At 35.8% G+C, this 24,542-nt stretch overlaps 1 protein-coding gene across 4 annotated transcripts in view; it reads left to right on the plus strand.

Annotated features, from left to right (window-relative positions):
- Positions 1 to 24,542, plus strand: part of LOC106882594 (multifunctional protein CAD) — a 98,756-nt gene that overhangs the window by 16,209 nt on the left and 58,005 nt on the right. For all 4 annotated transcript variants that reach the window (XM_014933327.3, XM_014933329.3, XM_014933328.3 and 1 more), the window contains exons 4-12: positions 1,690 to 1,773; positions 2,984 to 3,125; positions 13,613 to 13,784; positions 15,140 to 15,325; positions 15,992 to 16,093; positions 17,480 to 17,618; positions 20,172 to 20,303; positions 21,153 to 21,386; positions 23,701 to 23,922. In XM_014933327.3, the coding sequence (XP_014788813.1) occupies positions 1,690 to 1,773; positions 2,984 to 3,125; positions 13,613 to 13,784; positions 15,140 to 15,325; positions 15,992 to 16,093; positions 17,480 to 17,618; positions 20,172 to 20,303; positions 21,153 to 21,386; positions 23,701 to 23,922 (1,413 nt within the window). The remainder of the gene's footprint in view (positions 1 to 1,689; positions 1,774 to 2,983; positions 3,126 to 13,612; positions 13,785 to 15,139; positions 15,326 to 15,991; positions 16,094 to 17,479; positions 17,619 to 20,171; positions 20,304 to 21,152; positions 21,387 to 23,700; positions 23,923 to 24,542) is intronic.

Below are 24,542 nucleotides of genomic sequence, written 5' to 3' on the forward strand. Positions count from 1 at the left end.
ACATTATCATAATAAACATTTATCACAAGTTGTTTAACCCCAAGTCATCCCTGATCAAGTAAACTCATAATCAGATATGTTTGCAAACATTGCAACACTGCAGTATACACTATAAATAGGCATTTGTTATAAATACTACTGTGCCAAGTGAATGTACCTCAGTCATTCTTCTATTTAAAATCTTAAAGAACATGTGTTCTTTGTGTTACAGTTTTACATGTAGATGTCTTGCTGTTACTACACCAATAAAGGATGTCTGGTTTGAAATTACTCAACGTTCTATTTGTGATGTGCAGATCTTTGTAGCAGATTGACTAGCAATGCTTGTGCATCCAAATTTTAATGTCAGCATCTAAAAGATTAAACTATATTTTCTTCTTTGTCTGTTTTGATTGCAGTTACTAGTGAAAATATTCTTTCATATGTATTTCTTGTTATTTTTATTGTTAGCTTCATGGATTGGCAAAATAGTAAGAGCATCAGGCATAATGCCGTGCAATATTTCTTCTTGCTGCTTCTGTTCTCTGTTCAAAAGGTCAATTATACTTTTCAGCCCTCCAGAGGTTATTAAAATAAAGTATCAAGTACTGAGATTGATATAATTGACTCTTTGTTTTTTATTTTTATTTTATGTATTTCAGTCTAAAGGATGTGGTCATGCTGTGGCACCACCAATATCAACACCTTTTGAATAGCCATTTCTATGTGGTTGGCTTTTAGTGAAGGAGGGAGTTAGATTTGAGTTTCTTGCCATGATCTGGTCCCATCTGGGATCAGGGACAGCAGAAAGGCAAAGTGCTTCTTGATAACCTGCTGTGTGAATCTTTGTTTAATTCCTTCTCATGAGAAGGAAGTGTTTTTAAATTTCAATGTTTGGCCTTACTGATGAGATAGCATCACATAGCCTTTTCATGTGAACAAATGATGCACTGTTGATCAATCCCTATTATTTGCACATAGTGTTATTCTAATAGAAATAGAAAATATAATATTATATATTTTATTTAATAGCTTTGATTCAGTAAGCAAAACAGATTGCATTTAGATTAAGTTAAAAGAATATGCAGTGCGTGAGAAGACCCGGCAAGCCAAATGAGACCTAAATCCAAGGCCTCTGCCAGGGGTGTAGCCAGCCCACTTATGCGTACCTTTCCTTCATTGGACACTAAACTCCGCTTGCGAAGACCTGTTGAGGCAAGTGAAATCGAAATCAAACTAAATTCGACGACTGGCACCCATGCCAACGTCGTCTCCTTCATTGAACACAAAACTCAGCTTGCGAAGACCTGTTGGGGCAAGCGAAAGCGAAATCGTTATGACATCTGTGCCCAGTGTCACCTTTCTGGCACTTGTGCCCATGGCATGTGTAAGGACTTTCGAGCGAGATCGTTGCCAGTGCCCCTGGACTGGCTCTTGTGCAGGTGGCACATAAAATACACCATTTTGAGCATGGCCGTTGCCAGTACGACCTGACTGGCCTTCGTGCCGGTGGCACGTAAAAGCACCCACTACACTCTCGGAGTGGTTGGCGTTAGGAAGGGCATCCAGCTGTAGAAACTCTGCCAAATCAGATTGGAGCCTGGTGTAGCCATCTGGTTTCACCAGTCCTCAGTCAAATCGTCCAACCCATGCTAGCATGGAAAGCGGACGTTAAACAACAACAAAACCTTTTTTCTTTTTCTTCTTTAGGTGATTCTTGAGGGAACAGATCCCAGTATTTTGGCATTCAGTGACCCCAATAGAGAGCATTTGGTGGAACAAGTATCAATAAAGGTTTGTAAACTAAAATTTCTGTCTGAAAATGTTGTAAGTGGTTGAAAGGCTGGTTAACACTTAAATTATCATCTAACCCATGTTATTGTGTATTTAGTACAAATACTAGCACAGACATGATATCAGACTAAATGCTTGACAGGTTTTAGTTTTGAGTTTGTATCCTGCTGAGATTGACTTGAATTTCATCTTTCAGTTTGATAAAAGTAAGAAAGATTAAAACTAGATAGAGTATTATGTGAAGACTTTAGTTGTTGTGTTAATAATGCCAAGTTATTTTCATTGTTGCAATTGAATATTTGAACTGGATTGCAACCTTAGTCTCTTGTTCAAACCTGTTTGTCTAACTGTGACTTTATTGTTGAGGTTAACAACAGGAGGTACATTTACTGGAAAAACAAATGTCTTACATAAAGAAACTAAAGGAAACTTGTCTATGATTGCATCAGTGTAAAATGCCTGCATAACAGTCTAGACAGCTAAAATTCAGAATATATTTTATTAGGACCCAAATTGCTCACAATACTGTATAATATTACTAAGTGTTAAAGCATAACTGAGAAGAGCTCTTTTACTTGTTTCAGTCATTTGACTACAGCCATGCTGGAGCACTGCCTTTAGTTGAGCAAATCGACCCCAGGACTTATTCTTTGTAAGCCTAGTACTTATACTATCGGTGTCTTTTGCCGAACGGCTAAGTTACGGGGACGTAAACACACCACCATCGGTTGTCAAGCGATGTTGGGGGGACAAACATATACATACACATACATATATACGACGGGCTTCTTTCAGTTTCCATCTACCAGATCCACTCACAAGGCTTTGGTCAGCCTGAAGCTGTAGTAGAAGACACTTGCCCAAGGTGCCACGCAGTGGGAATGAACTCTGAACCATGTGGTTGGTAAGCAAGCTACTTACCACACAGCCACTCCTGCTGTCCATGAAAAAAAAACTCTATTTCAATTATTGTAATTATTATTGTTGTTGATCACAACAATCATTTTCTGAATGTAACCAGAAGTTTGGCTGTAATCTGTGACCTATATTTGATGTCCTGCTAAGCATCAATGATTTCTGTTATATTTGTGCAATTAGCTTTCGAGACAAACTTTTAACTTTGTGATTGTTATTGGGTGACATATTTCTTCTGATTATTTAATGGGATGCAAATGCATATTTACATGACATTTTTTGTTATCCATACTAGGAACCTGTGGTTTACAACCAGGAAGGGAACTTGAAAATTGTTGCTATTGATTGTGGGATGAAATACAACCAGGTTCGTTGTTTGACTCAGAGGGGTGTGTCTGTGAAAGTTGTACCATGGAATTACCCTGTGAAACCAGATGGTAAGTAACTTCTAACTAGCTGCATGGATTGATTACTGATTTATTTCATCAAGCGCAGACATGGCTCTGTGGTTCCCATCCAATTGGTTCTAGATTCAGTCCCACTGCATGGCACCTTAGGCAGGTGTCTTCTACTATAACCCTGGGCTGATCAAAGCCTTGTAATTGGATTTGGTGGATGGAAACGGGAAGAAGCCTATTGTATGTCTGTTGGTGTCTCCTTGTCTTGACATTGTGTAATTGTTGTAAACAAGTGTTGCTGTCACACAAGCTGTGTCCTTTTCCAAGCTTCCAGGAGAGCATGTCCAGCCAATGGATAAAAATTACTTCACTTGGAAACAGGTGAGGGCTGGCAACAGGAAGACCATTTGGCTATAGAAAATCTTCCTGAACAAATCTCATTTGATCCAGGCAAGCATGGAAAAGTGGATGTTAAAACAATGATGTGTACAGGTAGGTTGAGATATCCATCTCAGAATATGGATAGGAAACCTGAGTATTGTGGGGGAGTCTTTTCAAAAATATATTTAAGCAAAGGGCAGCACTATTATTTTTAGAGGTCCTTCCAGGCTGATGAGATGGATAGTGTTGATATTTCCTTTGAACTTCTGTTAGTTAATGCCTATCGGGAATATGTGGTGAGGAAGAGGAATGTTTGTGCAAAGTATTTGAGTGTTGCATGAAACATAGTGGCTGACAAAAGGAGGAGAGCTATATAATTTAAATGAGCTTGTATTTAGATAAGCAGTTGTTAAAATAGTAAAAGATGCACCGAAAAAGAACCAGTGTGACTTTATGCCAGTAGTTGTAGCATGTCAGTGAGTGAGGTTTTACCAGTTAGATGGAACCCAGCCCCTACACAATTGCTTGACCTGTTTTGGAATAGCAGCCAAATTCCCTGAAATTCGTGTACTATGTTAAAAAGAAGGATATACAGGACAATGTACCCCATCATGCAGAAACTTTATATTGTCATAGCTGGCACCTTTGATCATATAGTCTATCCAATCAGTGCTGATGTAGGGTTAAGCAATAACAAAACAATACAGGTAACATAAGAATATCATACAATAATGCTAATCAAGGTTTATATTCCAAATTACTTACACCAACACTTTCACAGTTACCTAGTTAATTCCTATAATTCCTTCTCAGGCATCACTTTCTGTTTTACACACCTGAGCTAGTTGCTCCAACAGTGTGGTCAACACGCTGCCAATTCTCTTCTGGCCACCTCCTCAACTTCATCATTATTTGCATATCATTGGAAATAAAATCATTGTGGATTAATTACACAAAGATATTGATTAGTATGAAGATTTTAGGAAACTAAATCTCCTTCAAATCGCATGCTAACAGTTTGGGAAAGGAAGGGCACCTTAGATAATGTGGTGGTGGTAGTGGATCTGTTGTTTAGTAAGGTATGGATTTGTCCCAATAAACTGAATTTCCTGCTCCTAAATCAATATGTAAGTGGCTGAACATTTTGCAGACACGTGTGGTTTTAGCATAATTCTCATACAGAGTCAGTGTGATATAGTGTGTGTGAATAAGTACAATCTTGTCTGACAAGCTTTCATTTGCAAGGTATGGGTCAATCTGAAGTTATAGAAAATGACATTTGCTCAAGATGTCATACAGTGAATTAGGGCTTTGTAGATATGAAGCAAGCTTCTCAGCCATTTCACCATACTGCACTACTACCTTGGATAATAATGATATTTAAACCAGTGTTATCTGGCCCAAATATTCTACCTGTTCTATAATCAAGCAGGCCAGATCTGCTCTCATAACTAGCCTACAAATATCATTCTAAAAATAAACCATCACATCATTGAAATCTTGAAGCTTCAATATAATGCATGATGCATTCAAAACAATGTGAATAAATAAGCATTATATGTGATAGAGTAATCTGAATGCTTAAGAGTTATAAGAAAAAGACATGATGGTTATGGTTAGACTGTTTTTGATCATAAGATTAAACAGAAACACACTGCAGTACATAAATCATCATCATCATGACATCTGTTTCCCTTGCTGGCATGGGTTGGACGGTTTGACAGGAGCTGGCAAGGCCATGTCAAAATATAACAGTAAACAACTAAATGACTAAAATGTAACTTGGACAATATAGCTGAAATAGTCAACATTATATTCATCTCTGGTAACCTTAAACACAATACACCAACCTGGTTACTCAGTTTGCTAGAAAGAGCAGCTAAAACTCCCTAAGTTAGGCCTTATGATCCCCCAAAAAGAAAAAACAATGTTAAATAATTTTATCCAAGTTGTGTAGTGTCTGAATAAAAGATGGGTCGGCCACAACTGGGTTAGTTTAGATCAGAGCTGACTTGAGGTTATACATTCTGAAATAGTCTCAGGATCATGGAAACAAGGGAAACAGAAGACTATCAAACAAACTACAAAAACAGTACTTTGTAAAATACTATACAACATAATTAACTATATGTCAAAGTAATTGTTATGGCTTTGAACAAAGTGAGGGAAGACCATTCCTGAAGTAGGCAAGTTCAACAAAAGTTCAGTCTTTCTGTTGTGCTTTTAAAGTATAAAAAAGAGCAAAGTGTTAGAAATAGCAGTCAAATTTCCTTCAAATCACAACTCAGTTTCAGAAGAAAGGACACAAGAAAATGTTATCTTGGGGAAAGATGAATAGTCAGAGCTGGAATACCTTCTCAGGTCTGCTCAGTTGGACAGATTCGGGCAATTTCCTTGTAAAATTTTTGCTAGCCTTTTTTACTCTGTCAATCTTTTTGTTTAAGATTTATCTCTTCCTTGCCTTGTTCAAAAAGGCCACTCCTTCACCTGTACATTTATTGTTTGTCTCCTTTTATCCTTTTTACCCTTTGATAGTTATGAAACTAATGATATTAATTTTGTAAATATGATGAAACTTCTAATAATTTCTAACACGTTTATATTCAATTATATTGACTCTATTGTTTGATTGCTTCTTTTAATTGTTGATCCTGGGAAGATTTAAACGAAAGTTTAGATATCACCAGGCAGGTTTTGAACTCAAATCATTGTCCAATAGAATTTTTTAGAGGGAACATTTTAGTAGTAGGCAGTCTTCCCCTATAGAACCTTTTAAAGTATAAAAAAAAAAGAGCAAACTGTTAGACATAATGGCAAAATTTTCCTCAAATCATAACTTATTCTTGGAAGGAAGGCTACATTTAATAATGTGAAATAACGAATACACTTGAAAAGCATTTTTGCCTCTCCTATCCCATAATTACAATAATGATGATTTCAAATTTTGGAAGAAGAGATAAGTCGTTTACATGACCCCCAGTGTTCAGCTGATACTCATTTTACCAACCCTAAAAGCATGAAAGGCAAAGTCAACCTTGGTGGAATTTAAATTCAGAAGATAAAGATGGATGAAATGCCACTAGGCATTTTGTCTGGTGTACCAGCAATTCTGCCAGCTTGCTGCCTCAATAATAATAATTTCTTACATGTGCACAAGGCCTCATATTCAGGGCCATTTTAATGTTGATTTTTGTCATCTATAGAATGATAAAAGGCTAAGTTGAACTATGCAGACTTGAAATCAGAGCATATAGATCCATACCCAAATTCTGCAGAACTCTTGTGATTATGCCAATCCACTACATTTGCTGCATAATAATTATAATCCTTCCTACTATAGATACAAGGCTTGCAATTTTGGCTAGTCGATTTTATTGATCACTGACAGGATAAAAGGCAAAGTCAACTATGGTGGGATCTGAACTCAGTGTAAAGATGGTTAAAATGCCACTAAGCATTTTGCCCGGCATGCTAACGATTCTGCCAGCTCACCACCTTTACTACATAATAATTGATACTGAATAATTACGTTTGAGTGAAGGAAATAACATGAAAACTAGTTTCTGGATCCTTTTTTTTTTTTTTTTTTGTTTTAGTATCATATCTTGTTTGTGTGGGTGGTTCATGAATCTATTAATGGGTTGTGTTTGTTGGTTTTGGAACTGATATTATGTGTGTGTGCTTGTATGTTTAGTTGGATATCTGGCTCGTTCATAGATTAACAAATGAGGTCATTTAGAATATTTGTTTACTTTACAATTTTAAGACACATATGCACACATTGCCGAAGTAGTATTGATAATGCTATTTCATCTAGTTGAGTAGGATTGGTGATTTTAGAGCAGGGGCACTTCCCATTGTTCACTATGTGAATTAGTGTGTGTCTGTGTGTACACACACACACACACACACACACATACACACCTTTCCATTGTTTTCACATCCGTTCTTTGCATGGGTCAAACAGAATTTGTTGTAGCTGATTTTCTACAACTGAATGCCCTTTCGACAAACTTCACATTTCCATGGAATATGAAAAATAAAGGATACTCATTTACGACTATTGCAGTGTCAAGACATACTCACACATACTCACCCATACATGCACACTAACAGATACATACATGTATGTGTGTGTATATATATATATATATATATATATATATATATATATATACACACATACACGTGCTGAATCCACTCAAGGCTTTGATTGGTATGGGGCTATAGCTGAAAACACTTGACCAAGGTCCCACACAGTGGGATTGAACCTTGGACCATGTTGTCGGGAAGCAAATTTCTCAATCACACAGCCATACCTGCACTTAGTGAAGAAAAGTATAAATTTCACATATTGTTCTGTTGTGCTCAATGGCTGTTTCATTTGTAATAAACCTCATTATATAATTATGTTATGAAAGATACATAATTAATAGATTAATTTAAAAGTGATGGAAACCGAAAGCCCATTGAATGGACTGTACTTGTAATCCAAAGGTCTATCCTTGTTGCTCTGTGTCTGGAATACTGAGCTACTTACACTATAAATTGAGTTTGTACCAAAGCTGATTGAAAAACTGAAATACTGGTTGAAATCATGAGATCCATCATCTGTTTTTATACAGTAATATTTATTTCTTTATTGCTCAGAGGGGACAAACAAGGACAAAGGGATTAAGTCGATTACATCGACTCCAGTGCGTAACTAGTACTTATTTAATTGACCCCGAAAGGATGAAAGGCAAAGTAGACCTTGGCGGAATTTGAACTCAAAACGTAAAGGCAGACGAAATACCGCTAAGCATTTTGCCTGGTGTGCTAATGATTCTGCCAGCTCGCTGCCCTTTTATACAGTAATATTGCTTGTAATGATCTATCTATATAAGTCAAAGCTTCCTTTATAACTGTATATGTGTTTGTCTGATTTCCCCCCTTGTATATGCATGTGTTTTGCATACGTATTAGAGAAAAACCAGTTTTGTGCTATTTATATTTTACTCAGTTATTGATTTGTGAAGTGAACTGAAATAGGAACAACTCGATTGCAATTGTACTGCAGGTCACACTCATTAACGGTATTGCACAGAATATTCATACATGTTCATTAAGAGGATAACAAGCAACAAATAAAGACCTGGTTATGCCTGATACTTAAAAAAAAAACCTCTTTATTACCTAATATACTGGTGTAGGCTGTGTCATTGTACAATTAGTTGTATTATCATTACAGCCGACTTAATAACTCCATATGACAGGTGACTGCATCTGCAGGTTAGAAGTTGAAGTGTATTGGTGAACAACTTCATACCATTTAGTTAAGGTGCTGTCTTTCTTTGGATATAGTCTAGGGTATGTGTGTTTGTAGCAGCACTGTCCCAGTTGTGGATACAGTACTCCACTGTGGGTTTCACTTGAGTTTTGTAAAAATTTGCAAACTGAAGTATTTTCTGGCCTGCAAGAAGACACTCTTTGCCATTTTAAGAATGTGTATTTGCTAGGAGAGATCTTCAGTGATGGTGAGGCTTAGCATTTGAAATGATTGTAAGGGTTTTAATTATATACTGTTAATGTTGATGAGTGGAGATGGCTGCAATGTTTCCTTGATATGGGCAGTGATTGTGTCTTTGCTGTTCAAGGTGATGAGATGGGTTACAATGAAAACAAAACAAAGCACCATATTGTAAACTTGGAACACATGTGTGATTTCTTTCTTTTTAATTTTTATACTTTACATCACAGCAGTGCAAACTTCAACATTATGCAATTAGGTGTAATTTCACTATAGCCTTCTTAACAATACTATATAATTATATATGTGCGTGTTTATATAGAAATAATGGATTGTGTGAAATATAGTTTGTTGAAAGAAAGTGTGCAATTAATAAGAAGTGGCTGGTGGAAGGGTTATTTTGTTACTCCAACTCAGCTGTTTGGCCTATGATTTGAGGCATTCCAGCCATGACCATTTGGACTTCTTTCTTTCTGGAAATGTATCTTGTTGTACATTAATCCAGTGTTGTTTAAGACAGTAGATGCAGTTTGAAGATTTAGCTCCTATTTCTAACAGGCTGAACTGCTCTATAGAGGTTGTCTGGTTTTCAAATGTAAGTTGCACATTGCAAAGAGGAGTTTGAGACAGTACAGTATGAGGCCTGTGACTGAAGATTTTTGGTAAAGAAAGTTTGTTGTAACTCCAATCACTCTTCTTTTGTATGTATGTGGCATTGAGATTGTTGATCAAATAATTAAAAATGGCCAAGGAGTTCAGCACACTAGGAATATCCTACAATTAACTGTTTGTTGTCATGCAATGTTTACTAAAGTACAGCACAATATGTTGCAATTAGTGCATGCCTCGGTATGAATGGAGATTTTATGGGTGAATATTAGCTCTGTTTACAGGTATACAATTCAACATAGAATTTCTTTGGAGAGAATGTGGGTTTGTTAGCTTGTATTTGTATGGCTTTGTGCTAGCTTTTCAGTTGTGTATGTGTATACTTGTGCTTGCTTTTGTTGTTTGGCTCCAGGTTAGCCTAAGTAAGATGACATCAGTAGCATTGTGTTTACTGTCTTTTTTGTATGTCAGATTATATTGTTCAGTGTGCATTTCCTTATTTTAAGATAGTAGTGTGATTTGAGGGGAACTTGATTTGTTGCATGAAAAGGGACTACATGAAGTTTAAGGCAAATTACATAGTGTGGTAATTAGTGCTGTAGTGAACCAAAGTATTGTAGTAAACAGTAAATGTGTATATAAGTATGTATGCAAGTAACTAAGTATGTACGTATGTTTGTACCAATAAAGTAGTAAACCAGTTTTAACTGTGAACTTTGGCTTTTACTTACTTACAAGTATACTAGAAGAAAAATGTTAATACTCTTTAAAACAAGTAATTTATAAATCTGGCACAAGCCAATGTACTTCACAAAGGAAGAGTCCACTTGATAAATGTCAAATAAATGAACATATTCACCTGCTATGTAGAGTGATACAACGCTCCATCTTACAGGTTCAAATCTAGCAAAATCACAACACTCACCCCACCTAAAAAAAGTTGACAAGCAGTTCAAAATTTAAGAATGCCCATATAACGGTCTGGAGGTCTTACACGGTGTGAACGCCGAAGTGGTTCGGCAACAGGTGAAGGGCGGCATCATGAATTTCTTCATTTTCTAATGTGATGGGATTGTTTATAAATATAGGAGTTGTCTCAGAGTTAAAAGTTTCTGTGGGTGTTTCAACACCCACAGAGCTCATACCAGTTCCTCTTGGATACTTGATATGAGCATAATATGGTTTGGATTCCAGTAGTTCTACTTCTTGAACCAGAGGTTCATCCTTATTACAAATATACTTTCTGAGTAGTACTTGACTAGGTTTAGTAAGTCACGTAGGCATGCTTGTACCACTAATGGATTTTTGTGAATACAAGAATAGTTGTTCGTGTGGAGTACAATTTGTAGCGATGCATAGCAGCAATCTAACTGAGTGTAACATATCAGGTAGGACAACTTCCCATACTCAAACAGGTAGGTTTCTAGATTCTAAACACAATGTAATAGTTTTCCACACTGAACCAACAAATACTTGCTTTGAGCATTTCTTGTTGGGTGATATGGAGTAGATCTACTCGTAGGGACACCTTTGGAATGTAAAAATGACTTTAGTTCTGACGACATTAACAATGAACCTCTATCTGAATGTATATACCCTGGAAGGCCGAAGATTGAAAACAAAGACGTAAGACCGGAAATAACAGTAGAGGAAGAATTATCCTTACAGGCAAAACCGAAAGGAAATCGTGAATATTCATCCACAACTATTAATAAGTGTATTTTAAGGGAGACGATGGCAGAGGACCTTTAAAATCTTTGCTTAGTCTGTCAAATGGATGCATAGCAAGAATCAACTCTTGATTTTCAGGCCTATAGAATTGTGGTTTATATTTCTGGCAAGTAGAACACCGGGAAATAGCATTTTTTACATCGTCTACAGAATACGGTAGATTACGAACTCTGATAAAATGCACCATATGTGCGATTCCAGGGTGACACAACCTTTTATGTAATTCAAAAAGTCCGTGTGGGAAGTAAGAGCAAATTTCTCTTGAAAGTGTGTCAGCAGCGGTATTTAATGAAGCTGCTCGATGCTGTACGTCATACTGGTAACGCATAAGCTCTAAATTCCACCTTTCAGTCTTCTCATTTTTTATCTTTGATGACGGGTGTTGAAAATGTAACCCACAGATTTTGGTATTACCAAGGTAAATCTTCGACCCATGAGGAAGTGGCACCATTTCTTTATCGCTTCAACAATAGCATAAGCTTCTTTTTCAATGGCTGAATGGTGCTTTTCGGAAGAGTTGATCGTATGCAAGAAAAAGGCAGCCAGTCAGCCATCCTGGTTCAACGTAGTGGTGATAGGCACATTGGATGCATCTGTTTCGATTGAAAACAGCATATTATTGTCAATTCGCATCTTTACAGCATTTAGAATTGCGGTCATATTCGTGGGTCGGGTCTTTGATGGCATCAACTGCCTCTTTAGACAGTGTTAGTTTTTTTTATTTATTTTGATTTATGAAATTGTCAATAATTCGCTGAAAACAAGCAACACCATTTGTTAATCCATAAGGAAGTCGTGTGAACTGATACAGACATCCATTTGCCTTGAATGTGATATAAATTTTAGTGTCTTTGTGGAGCACTACACAATATGCGCTACGTAAGTCTAAACGACTATAGTATTTGTAACTAGAGATCTTGTTTACTAAATCATCTAGATTCAGCAAGGGAAATTCAATATTTATCGTAGCTGAGAAATCAATAACTAGTGTTTTTTTTATGTATTGCTTTGAACCATATGTACTTGAGCTGTCCATGGTGAATTGCTTGGTTCGATGATGCCTTCTTTCAACAATAGCTTGATTCAAAAGAGATTATTTTGCTCATCCAACATTTAAAATTTTCTGGATTTCATAATCACTGGTTTACAATCTAGTATTAGACGAGAGAACACTCGAGGGGGTTCTATTGTGATAGATGTTAAGGAACACCTCTAAGTTTGGATGTGGTCCCCCATAGTTCATCTTAACAGAAGAGTGCTTACTGAGGAAAGGTATTCCTAATATAACATCAGTGCACGAGTCGGGTAGTACTAGAGATTGAATGTCAGGATACTTTTGTCCTCGAAGAGTTATATTTAGTTTGCAGCATGCTTTGATAGACAACTTTAAATTAGCTGCAGCCATCGATTATAGTACCATTATATGAAGTAGGAAGCCGAAGAGGGTTAATCACAGATTTTGAAAGAATATTTTCTAAGCTTCCAGTGTCTAAGAGAGATTTTAATGAAAATTCATTTATAGATATTTCCATTATCGTCATGTTCAATGCAGAAAGAACAGAAGCGAGCATACCAGTTTGAATGGATGCAGTAACTGAGCATTTAGACCTGCATACTTTTGAATAATGACCACTCTTCTTGCATTTCCTACATTCAGCATTTCGTTGGCCCATAACAATAGGTCTAACGTTTTGATGTATTACTAGCCACTGTACTAGTTTCCTTTAATCTTTCACTCCCTTTTACACCTGAAGACGTTTTCGATTTTTCACTTTGTTTCGCTGTAGCTACAGGGAGATTAATAGAGATTGATGAAGAATCATAAATTTGTGAACTGATATTAGTAATTTCCAAGGCACATGCCTAATTGATTGCAGTAGTCAGAGTAAGCGATTTATTTTCAAGGAGTCTAGTTCAAATACCTTGAAGAAATTCCGAGAAGGGAATTTTTCTTTCACTCATTTAATGAAACCAGCCCGAAGTAACAAATATGACCTCCATGGTGATCCTAGACTCTAATAATCATACAGTAAATTTTGCAAGTTTAATGTTCTTCATTTGAGAAAATTTTCTTTTCTTCATTTCATCATCGTTTTAAAGTTCACTTTTCTATGCTTGCTTGAGCCTTTCCCCTGTAATATACGAACTTACCCAAATTAGAATTTTACATAAGATTTGAACTCTTGATTTAATGTGTAATAGCTCAACATCCTCTGCAGCTGTTGCATGTGTGTGCATATGTTTTTATAAATTTATGTATTTAGTCATTTAATCTCTTGTATATTTATGTTTTCAGAGTATGATGGTCTTTTCATAAGTAATGGTCCAGGTGATCCAATGCTTTGCACAGACACTATTAATAACTTGAAGCAACTGATTGATGATCCACGGTGTAAACCTATCTTTGGAATCTGTCTGGGACACCAACTGCTCTCACTTGCCATAGGAGCAAAAACGTATAAAATGAAGTAGGTTGATAGTACTTTCATGTATATCAAATTTTTTTCTACCACTTATTCATTCATTTGTTTATCTGAAGTACTGTTGAAAAGAAAAGCTGTTTACCAAAGTCTTGACCACCCCATCCTTTTAGGCATTGCATATCTAGAACTACATATTTAATGTGTCCAAGATGGGTGCAATTTGAGAAATATCATTGCCTAGGCACCACACATATGTTTAGACATGGGATTGAGATTTCTTGATAAAATGGTAGTTGTGGATGTTTCTGAGCTGAGCATTTTTCACAGTCTCCTTTCTTTTATCAGGTGTCAGTAATAGAATTTTACCTGCAATAGATGGTTTCCAATTTAAGGTGTGTGTTTATGGTAGGAATGTTTTGTCCATTTTACATCATAAAACCTGGACTCTCCACATATGAACACTCATTTTGTTTTATAATTATATCTATCTGTACGCATGTGTGTGTGAAAGAGAGAGAGAGATGGGGTAACTAGGTTTCTCAAAACAGCCACCCCACTCATGATAAGTATCAATATTCGTAAAATAAGATTTTTTTTAAGCCAACGCCCTTCCCTCATTTAAGTGAAGACTTTTCCCATGTTCTTATACCATCTTTTCACATGGTTTCAAACAAACTTTTATATAAGAAAAAGTCTGGAATTCAATGAAATTCTTGATGGTTTATGTTGGCAGCAATTAGCACTTATAGTTCAGTGAAACATGGACCGTGACTGCTGAGGATATGTGTAAGCTTGCAAGGAATGAAGCCAGTATGCTCTGCTGGATGTGTAATGTTAGTGTGCATACACGACAAAGTGTAAGTGCTCTGAGAGAAAAGTTGGATTTAAGAAGCATCAGATGTGGTGTGCAAGACAGACAACTGTGCTGGTATGGTCATGTGTTGCGAATGAATGAGGACAGCTGTGTAAAAAAGTGTTGCATCCTAGCAGTTGAGGGAGACCCAGGAAACCTGGGATGAGGTGGTGAAGCACGACCTTCAAACATTGGGCCTTACCGAGGTAATGACTAGTGACCAAGACCTTTGGAGATATGCTGTGCTTGAGAAGACCCGATCAGCCAAGTGAGACCATAGCCCGTGGCCTATGCCAGTGAGTGTAACCAGCCAACTTATGAATACCCCTCATTCATTGGACAATAAACTTTGCTTGCGAAGACCTATTGAGGCAAGTGAAATGAAAATCAAAATTTCTGACGTGGCCGATGACAGTATTGCCTGATTGTCACTCATATCAGTGGAACATTAAAAGCACATCCGAATGTGGGGTGTAACCGGTCCACGAGTACCTCTCATTCATTGGACAATGTGCTTTATTTTAATATATTTTTATTTTTTATGCAGGTATGGTAACCGTGGTCACAATCAACCTTGCACTCACTTGGACACCAGTAGATGCTTCATCACCACTCAGAACCATGGCTTTGCTGTAGATGCTAAAACATTGCCAGATGGCTGGTCTCCATTGTTCATTAATGAAAATGATCAAACAAATGAAGGTGTTATTCATCATACTAAACCTTTTTTCAGGTAAGAGTCAGCTTTGGGGTTGGTGTAGTTTAGCCATAGGTAAGTTTTGAACACAACCGTTTTATACTTTTGTGTATCAGTCTATGCTATCTAATATGTCCTTCCTCTTTTTTTAAATGGATTTTGTTTCTAGCATAAGGCTCATGGTTTGTTGTTGCTGTTTACTCCCAAGTCAAACTCATGACCAGAATCATTCCAGCCATGTATTTTCAGATCTAGTGTACCTTAAACATTACTTAATGTTTTTTTTGTTTTTTTTTCTTTCTCACAGACAGATGTAATTTAAAGGAAATTGATTGACCTGATGTTTAGGACATGATGACAACATACTGAACACTATTTATCTAACTGTATTGACAAACTATTTCTAACACCCTCCACACACGCAATTGTGTAACAATGTAGACAAGATGAACTGTTAAATGCCTGCTTGGTTATTTACAACTATCAGTGTATCTGAATTGGTAATTAATTTAACTCCCCTAACTCGTTAAAAGCAACAGTAATTTAATCTAGTCATACTAACATGGATAAACCAATGTAAAGCACTATAGAAAGTTAGTGACCCACTAATGAGGCTTTTGATTTACTATTCCATTGATGTTTCATTTTGTTTGTTTTTTTCTATTATTATTATTATTATTATTAATTTCATTCGTATTGCAGTGTTCAGTTTCATCCCGAACACACTGCTGGTCCTGAAGATTTGGAGTTCCTGTTTGATGTATTTGTGGAACAAGTACGTGCAGTGAAAGCTGGACATGCCAAGTAAGGGGAAAATAATTTTGAATGTTTGTTGTCTCCTCTTTTGACGTAGTTCACTTCACATTGTGTATATGTGTATTTGTTAGTGTGTGCCTGCAAACAATTGGTTGTATGTGTATGCAAGTGATGTTCAATCATTCATGTCTGGTTTGAGCAATTAGATAAGATGAAAACTGATTTTGTAAATATAATACTTGACTTTGTTTCTGTACAAGTTATTTAACAATACCAAGCCTGCAGCATTGTTTGTTTGGGTGCAAATGACAGCTTTGAACTGGAAGCTTCATGATATCTGGCTTACTCAAGGCAGCGAGCTGGTAGAAACGTTGGCACGCCGGGTGAAATGCTTGGCAGTATTTCGTCTGTCTTTATGTTCTGAGTTCAAAATCTGCCGAGGTCGACTTTGCCTTTCATCATTTCGGGGTCGATAAATTAAGTATTAGTTGCGTGCTGAGGTCGACCTAATCAACTGGCCCCCTTCCCAAAAATTTCAGGCCTTGTGTCTAGAGTAGAAAAGGATATCTGGCTTACTCCATTGATTTCATTCTGAGTTAAATCTTGCTTAGTATCACTGAAACTAAAAGATTACTTTGAAATCAACCACAACTCCTCACAGCAGAATTTTAAGAATATATAAATATGACTTTAGCTTGGGGACTATGAATTACTTGTTCTTGCTGTTTACAGTGATGAAGTGATTGCCAACCCCTGGTCCTTTTTATGGTTGGTGAAAATTAAATAGCCAATTGGATATGATGCTGGACTAACAGTTCAAATTCATTGTGGTTGTTTAGTTGGATGCTTTTAATTGAAAATTTTACTTCATCTAGCTCTTGGGAATTGGTACTAAATTATTTGAGGTTTCTTGAAAGAGGCTGGTATCCTATCCAGATAGTTTCATTTCATGTAGTGTTGATTCTTATAAAATACCCTTTTGTAGCTCAAGATATATTCTTATCTTGCATTGTCTACAACAGAGTTGACATGGGGGTAGAATATATTTGCATTAATTATGCAAACTTCATAGTGACGGAGAGATGAATATTTACCCTTCACTTATTAGTTCAATACCTTTTGTCTCAGTCTTTTACAACTTTCTGGTAAAATAAAGTTGCTTCTCAGGCCCTTAAATGGTCCCTTAGGAGCTGGTACTTAGTGTTGTTGTCACTTGAATTTGGTTGTTTAGATTCATTTCTGCCACTGTAAAGGAGAAAACACCAAATTATATGTTGATCCCCACCTAAAAATCCTCTACCTTCAACTACCAAATTCTGTGCTGGTCCACACACACATACCAGATTCTGTTTTGATCATCTCTCCCCTACCAAATTTTGTAGAAAACTGTTTATAACAATTTTGCATAATATTTAATCTGTTCTTTTCACATAGGTTTTCTATACGTGAGAGCATTCGGCAGAAGTTAAACTATGTTTGTAACCCAATGCCTCCTTGCCGGAAGGTACTGTTACTCGGCTCAGGTGGACTTTCTATTGGGCAAGCAGGAGAATTTGATTACTCTGGTTCACAGGTCAGTCATTTTCAGGATGTGATTTCACATCTAATGTTACATTTAGTATAATGTGATGTGTAACATAATTTGTGTATGATGTGTGACTGTTATAGTGCATTTATTGTTTGGACTTGGTTATAAGTTTATCTATCTATGTAAGGCTGATTTCGTTGTACAGGAGAGAAAACCTGACATATTCAATTTATGCTTGAGGGTGTTATAAAAATATGCACTCCTTATATAGATGTGTAATGTGTTTGTGTGTATGTATGTGTTTATGCATAAATAAAATCTCCCAGCTGCCAACAAGATTTTATATTTAAAAAAAATGTTAGATGGTCAGAGAGGAGAATGGTGAGATTAATGTTAATGTTCAGCATGAATGTAAGTAGACTGAAAGTAAAATCCAGAAGATTGCATACATCCTGGGCGAGCATTTAAGTGTGTTTCATGTATAATGTAGGAAGTGAGAAAAAAGGGTTACAAGACAAAGAAAGACAAATAGGTGTGGTGGGAAGATTGTGCAACCAACTAGTTCAGAGAACCAGAGGTAGTTTTAGTAACTATATAAAAGGCTGAGAGAAGAAACGAGTAAATGTAGTGTATTGATGAATGACCTTCTTTGGATGGGGTCTTGGATATTACTGTGTTGGTAGCAGTACTATGACCTTTGTAGCTTAACAGCTGATCAGGGTTGAAGTATTTGGTTACTTGAAAGAGAAACTTTACTCTTTGTGCTGCAGTTTTGACATTGTGAAGTTTTGTATTTGTGTTCATAATCAAAACACTTGAGGTACAAAACTCTTTGTTATGTATTAACTGTACTTTCCACACTGTGCATTAAGCACTTAGCCTTGACTCCCCTTCCTCTCCAAATGTACAACCTGCTGGACTTCAGTCAGTCCACATTTTCAAACTGATCAATAACCACATCAATCTCACCAGTCTCCTCTCTGACCATCTTAGATCTCTTGAGTATTTGTGCTGTTAAGAGATGAGGCTGTCCTAAACTCTTTGAAGAATGCTCTGAAAATCTCAATTTATGGAATTTGTTGTAAGATGCTTACATTGTCTGGCTGTGCAGAAAAATGAAGATTAGTATAATCTTGATTGAAATGTTAGTGACACAGTTTTTTTCTTTTTTTAAGAGGGTGGTAGACATTACTGGTGTCTTGGGATACACCAGTGCATATACAGACTGGTATGAAGGGAACTGTGTGAATATATGTTGTATGGGTAGTTTGACAGGAAGTTTCTGATATAAAGAAGGAGTGAATGGGGTCTCTTGATAGGCAAAAGTGTATTCAAAGTTTGCTACTCTATTTTTTTGTCCTAACCAGTCTTTGCTATGCACAAATCATTATATCTTACTACTAATGATAAAATGCACCCAGTGCATTCTGTAAAATGGTTTGCAATAGGATAGGTATCCATCTGTAAAAATTGTTAAAAATGAAAATGCTATATACAATAAAAGCGATTGGCAGTTTTTCCCATTGCTGTGTTAGATGATAAAGCAGTAGGACATATAACTCACTGTTTGACTTGTCCAACTTCCCCTGCCAGTCATGGATGGGATTGACCCAATCTACTTACACTTACAAATTTAAGGCCTTGTATCAATATTAGAAATTATTATCAAGAGGACTCTGTTTTGATAGACATGGTAGTGCAAGATAAACTACCTTTACTTTCTGAATTAGAGTGAGTACTGGGTACAAAATGCTGTATACAAGTAGAAGACATGGGAAAAGAAGTCAAAGCTCAGGATGCTGGGCCATATAAATGAGCTGTCACAAGACTGAGATAAGTGGTATTCCATATGGTACATTTGTCTAGTCCATGTAAATATGGAAAAATATGATGAAGATTTTGACCTATAAAGATATGTGTGAGTATCAACTATCTAAATTTGCAATCAAATCTACCACAAGCTGTTTTAAAAATCTATTTATCCTTTGTCTGTCAAAAACAAGCTCCTGGCTCCTTTGACTACCCTATCTCATTTATATTTTAAATTTTTATTTTACAGTCCTTTGTTCGTGCTGGGACAAGTGAGAGATTAAATATTTTTTATTCTTTTGCGTGTAAATTCTTTTTTATGAAAATCTATGCATTTCTTATCTTTAGAGCAATTAGCTTTGTTTAGAAATTCTAAATGGCAATATGCATAAAAAATGTTTAAAAAAATAAAATTAATTTGAAAGACATGATGATAATAATTGCAAGTTTTTTTATTGATATAGAGCAATTGTTTTTCATTAGGGTGATCTTACTTCTAATCACTTGAACAGTGAAGTGACCAAGCTAACAAAGTTTTTATGTGGTCACTCAGATTCTAGTAATTGCTGCCAATTCTCCATCTCTTTCAAATTCACACCCTATCGTCTTTTAAGTGGGAGTGGAATCTCAAGCCAGCAGAGTTGTGCACTGCTTCCGTATACCACAACAGAATGGTTTGGCTGCAGTAAAAGTTGAACTTTTGACAGATAATAGCATGTCAACAATTGCTTGATCAGTCAACCAAGCCATGAATCTAATCAGTATATATGTTTGTTTGTTTTTTTGCAGGCTATCAAAGCTTTAACTGAAGAAGGTATTCAGATCATTCTAATCAATCCCAACATTGCAACAGTACAGACATCAAAGTGGTTGGCTGATAAAGTGTATTTCCTCCCTATCACTGCAGACTATGTCACAGATGTAAGTTCTTTGTGCTGTTAATTTGTTCATCTATGACAGCTATTTTTCTCATTAAAAGTTTATCATGTGATAAAAAAATACAATTTTAGTCAGTGACTAATAAAGTTTATCGTTAACTGAAAATTTTATAATTATCTAGAACTGCAGTTGACAGTTAATTACCTGTACATAAGTAACACAAGACAGGTATGGCTTACTTTTGTAGTGCTGGGAAATAGGCAAGCATTTGATGCTCTTGGATACTGAGTTGAAATGTTCTGATACACATAGCTTTAAGAGGGATGGCATCTGCCAAATTAACTTTGTCAGGTGTGGCCTAAATAGTCTCTTGCCAGAATTTGTGACTAAATCTTCCATCAAATGAAGCCCTAAGCAAGGCAGAACACATTGAATAGTATAGCTCTAGATATATTTTGTATGAAAATAAAATTGGGTTGTCATTGCTGGAACACTTTTAATTATAGTTCAGCTCAGTCAGAGTAGTGTTAGGAAAGGAAGACAATCTTCAGTGATGTTCCAGTCTGTTTAGCTATCTCTTGTTGACTGATTGCTAAACTATGGCAGTAGAGTCTTATCAAGAGAAACTGTTTATCCACCTGTTATATCTGCCATCTTGACTGAAATCAGAACTCAACTCTGTAGTATTTCCTGTTTTTTTTTTTTTTCAGATCCTGTCTTTGTTGATAAAATATGTGTCTTCTAACTTACAAATCTCATGGCAGATCCGTCAGAGAAATGAATTATAGTAGTTGTTTGTTATTGTTTATTTAATACGGCTTTGTTTCAGGTCTGATCTGAAGAATCTGCAATTGTCTAAATATTAGTGATATATCTTGTCTTTCATTATAGGTGATTAAAAATGAAAGGCCTGATGGTGTTCTTCTAACATTTGGAGGTCAAACTGCTCTGAACTGTGGCTTTGAGTTGACCAAGCTGGGTGTATTTGAGAAATATGGTGTCAAAGTTTTGGGTACTCAAGTACATTCCATTGAGAGAACTGAAGACAGGAAAATATTTGCTGACAACATGGCAGAGATTAATGAACAAGTACCACCAAGTGAAGCAGCTTACACTGTAGAAGCGGTAAGTTGAATACTAAAATAATAATCATTGGTTAGTGAGGTTTGAAATTGCTGTGATACTGGTGGATTAAGTAGAAGATAGTATGTTGCAAGCCAGTATTCCATTGTCTTTAGAGCTCTTATCTTCAGAATTGTCAATTCACTTGCCAATATGTAGGAACAGTCATTGAATGAAGTTAATTTTCAAAGATTAAAATCTTGTCAATTCCTTATCTGTTTGGAGATTCCTTATACATTAAAATTTTTCCTCATCCTCCTAATTTCCAAGTTGAAATTTCTTCTTTAGATGTATATAGAATAATAGAAGAGTTAAAGATATATTTTGAGGTCTTTATGGCTTCATTACAGGATGAAGGGTACTGCTCATATAAGACTGGTTTTGGAATGAGAGGGAGAAACTACAACTTCAGTGTTACTTCAGGACCTGGGCTGACTACTTACAACAAAGACATCTCTGTTAAAACCACATGGTGCAATAAAAACTGGCTTTCAGAATAAATAAATTTACTCTCTTATCAATGTCCAGTCCATATTAGCTCTAAATTTTCAAAGCCAACATGTGCTCTGTGAGACATAAGATTACAACTAGTATTAAATTACATTTGCAAATATTGGCAGGAAAATATTAGTGAATAAGTAACTCAAAAGCAAGTTGTTTCTAAGCCAGTTCTAGTTAGAAATAATGCAGACTAAATGAAATGTGTTTATTCTATAGAAGAGGCAAAATGTGAAAATATTTTCTACTTACCATGAGTATTGACTGTAATCAAACCGAGTTGAAGATTTTGTAGATACACAGATAAAAAATTTAAATCCTATTCTGTATTAGATGTTAGTTTTCATTACGTAAGTTATGTGACCAGTTAAATGTTCATGAATAATTAATAGGTGTTTGGTGAAATCAGTGTTTTTATGTTTGTTATACAATCTATAGCTGGCACAAGGCTAAAACAAAGTACATATGTATGTACATACAGTTATAGATGTGAATGTGTGTGTGTGTATACATATTTTTTTCTTTCATATGTTTCAACTAAGCGGCTACAGTCATGTTGGAGCACCATATATATATGTATAAATGTGTGTGTATAAAATCTCAGAATGTAATAATTAGTTTGTGTATGTTCACTTTCATGCTAATGTCCAAATAGCATGGTGTCAAACAATATATATTGTGACATAGTAGCCAAATGAAATACTTATAACACAACTTACTTTCACTTTAATTTTAAACCGGCTTACATACAGATACACACATACTTGTGCGTGTGTGTGTGTGTGTGTGTGTACACATGGATATATGAATCTGTTGTAAAGATTCAGCTATTTTGCTGTTTGAAAGCCAGCTGAAAAGTGAAGCAGGTTTTTTTTCTATGTATATCTGAAAAAGTATGGGAGCATTAACAGAGCTACAATCTTAAAACTGTCAACTGGTTTATCAATGAAACCAGGAAGTTATTAAGAAACAGTCAATTCACAACTTAAAGCTGTATTTGAGTACTATTTCATGATAGCTGTTTTTCTCTATTAATCTATTAATATACCAGTCTCTTTAATATGAAATCCTGGGTCATCATCAAATAATTTTGATATTGATTAACAAATAAATGTGAAATAAACTGTATTTGTTATGTTTATATGCACTTCAGATAGGATTCCCTGTGATATGTTGATTCAGTTCTCTGCACTCTATTCTCAAATCATATTGAGGTCAAGCTTGTCTTTCATCCTTTTGGAGGTCAGTAAATAAGTACCAGTCTATAGTAGGTAGATTGATGGACTTGTTAAAGAGTCTAGAAAGGTGACAAGCAGTTGGCCACTGCTTTTCGTTTGAACAAAATTGGTGGTGTGGAAATAGGGAACTTGCATGCATGGGTAGCTACTAGTTTTCTATAAAACCCTTACTGAGGCTTGTTCCTTGGTGGTATGGATCCATGATCTTGCAAGAAATACACGGTATGATCTTTGTGATTGATGAGTCAGTTCTAAAGTACATTGCAGTGCATTTTTCTTAAGCTGGAAGAGGATGGCCAAGTTACTTGGCCGCAAGAGGGAGTTTACAGCCATCTTTTGGTAAGCAACCACTTTCACAGCTTGTCTAACACTATCCAGCCACTCACCTATAAAATGTGAGGTGGACCTGTTGTCAGTTTGGCAAGTTGATACAAGAAATTGGATATTTTATGCAGTGATAAAACTCAAAAGCTTCATTGAAGCAAGAATTGAATTTAGAATCATGTAGTCCAGTACCTAGATTTTGTGTATTAGATATTGTTTTTGTATTTGATTTTATTTGTCATCTGAATCTGTTTCAGGCTATTGAAGCTGCTGATCGAATTGGCTACCCTGTAATGTTACGTGCTGCCTATGCATTGGGTGGCTTGTGTTCAGGTTTTGCTACTAATGGAGATGAGTTACAAGCATTGGCTAACACTGCTTTTAAACACACCAGTCAAGTCCTCATTGATAAATCATTGAAAGGTTGGAAGGAAGTGGAATATGAAGTTGTACGTGATGCCTACAACAACTGCATTACAGTAAGTTGATTTATTCTTTACCCTTTTTTAAGTATTTTGCTTTAATTCAAGTTTAAATGTCCTAATTTGGTTTTGGTTAAGGTTATTATTATGTTGCTCTGTATTTATATTTTTCTAATTCTCAGCAGAATTTTGTTGCATTTCAAACCAAGTATTTGATATTAGTGTTACTTGTCATGTGACTAACAACTTTAGAAGTATACTTTTGCTACTAGGGTAATATCAGGAAATAGGGCATACATATAGTAATTACAATTTAACAAATTTCTGGGTGCTTAAAATGTGTTTTTCAGAAAGCCATAAGATATTCTGCACCTACTCTCTGTACATTGTAAGGCATAACTGGAGAAATAACCGACCAACATTTATATTAGCTATTATTTTATAGAAATTGTTTTTAATTTGTGCATGATAAGCAATAATATGTATGTCAAGTATTGTTAAATATTGCATGTAATATGAAATACAATTTTATGGCAACAGGACTGTGCATACCAAGGTCTTTGATTGCAGTAAATCTAATGTGTTACTTGCCAAGGGGTTGATGGCAAAACACTTAGTAGGATTTTAAGTTCATACCAATGAAGTATCAAATTAAAAACATAAACCAATATATTTGG

This window comes from Octopus bimaculoides, chromosome 4 (assembly GCF_046866305.1).
Source record: "Octopus bimaculoides isolate indiv1 chromosome 4, ASM4686630v1, whole genome shotgun sequence".
NCBI classification, from domain to species: Eukaryota; Metazoa; Mollusca; class Cephalopoda; order Octopoda; family Octopodidae; genus Octopus; species Octopus bimaculoides.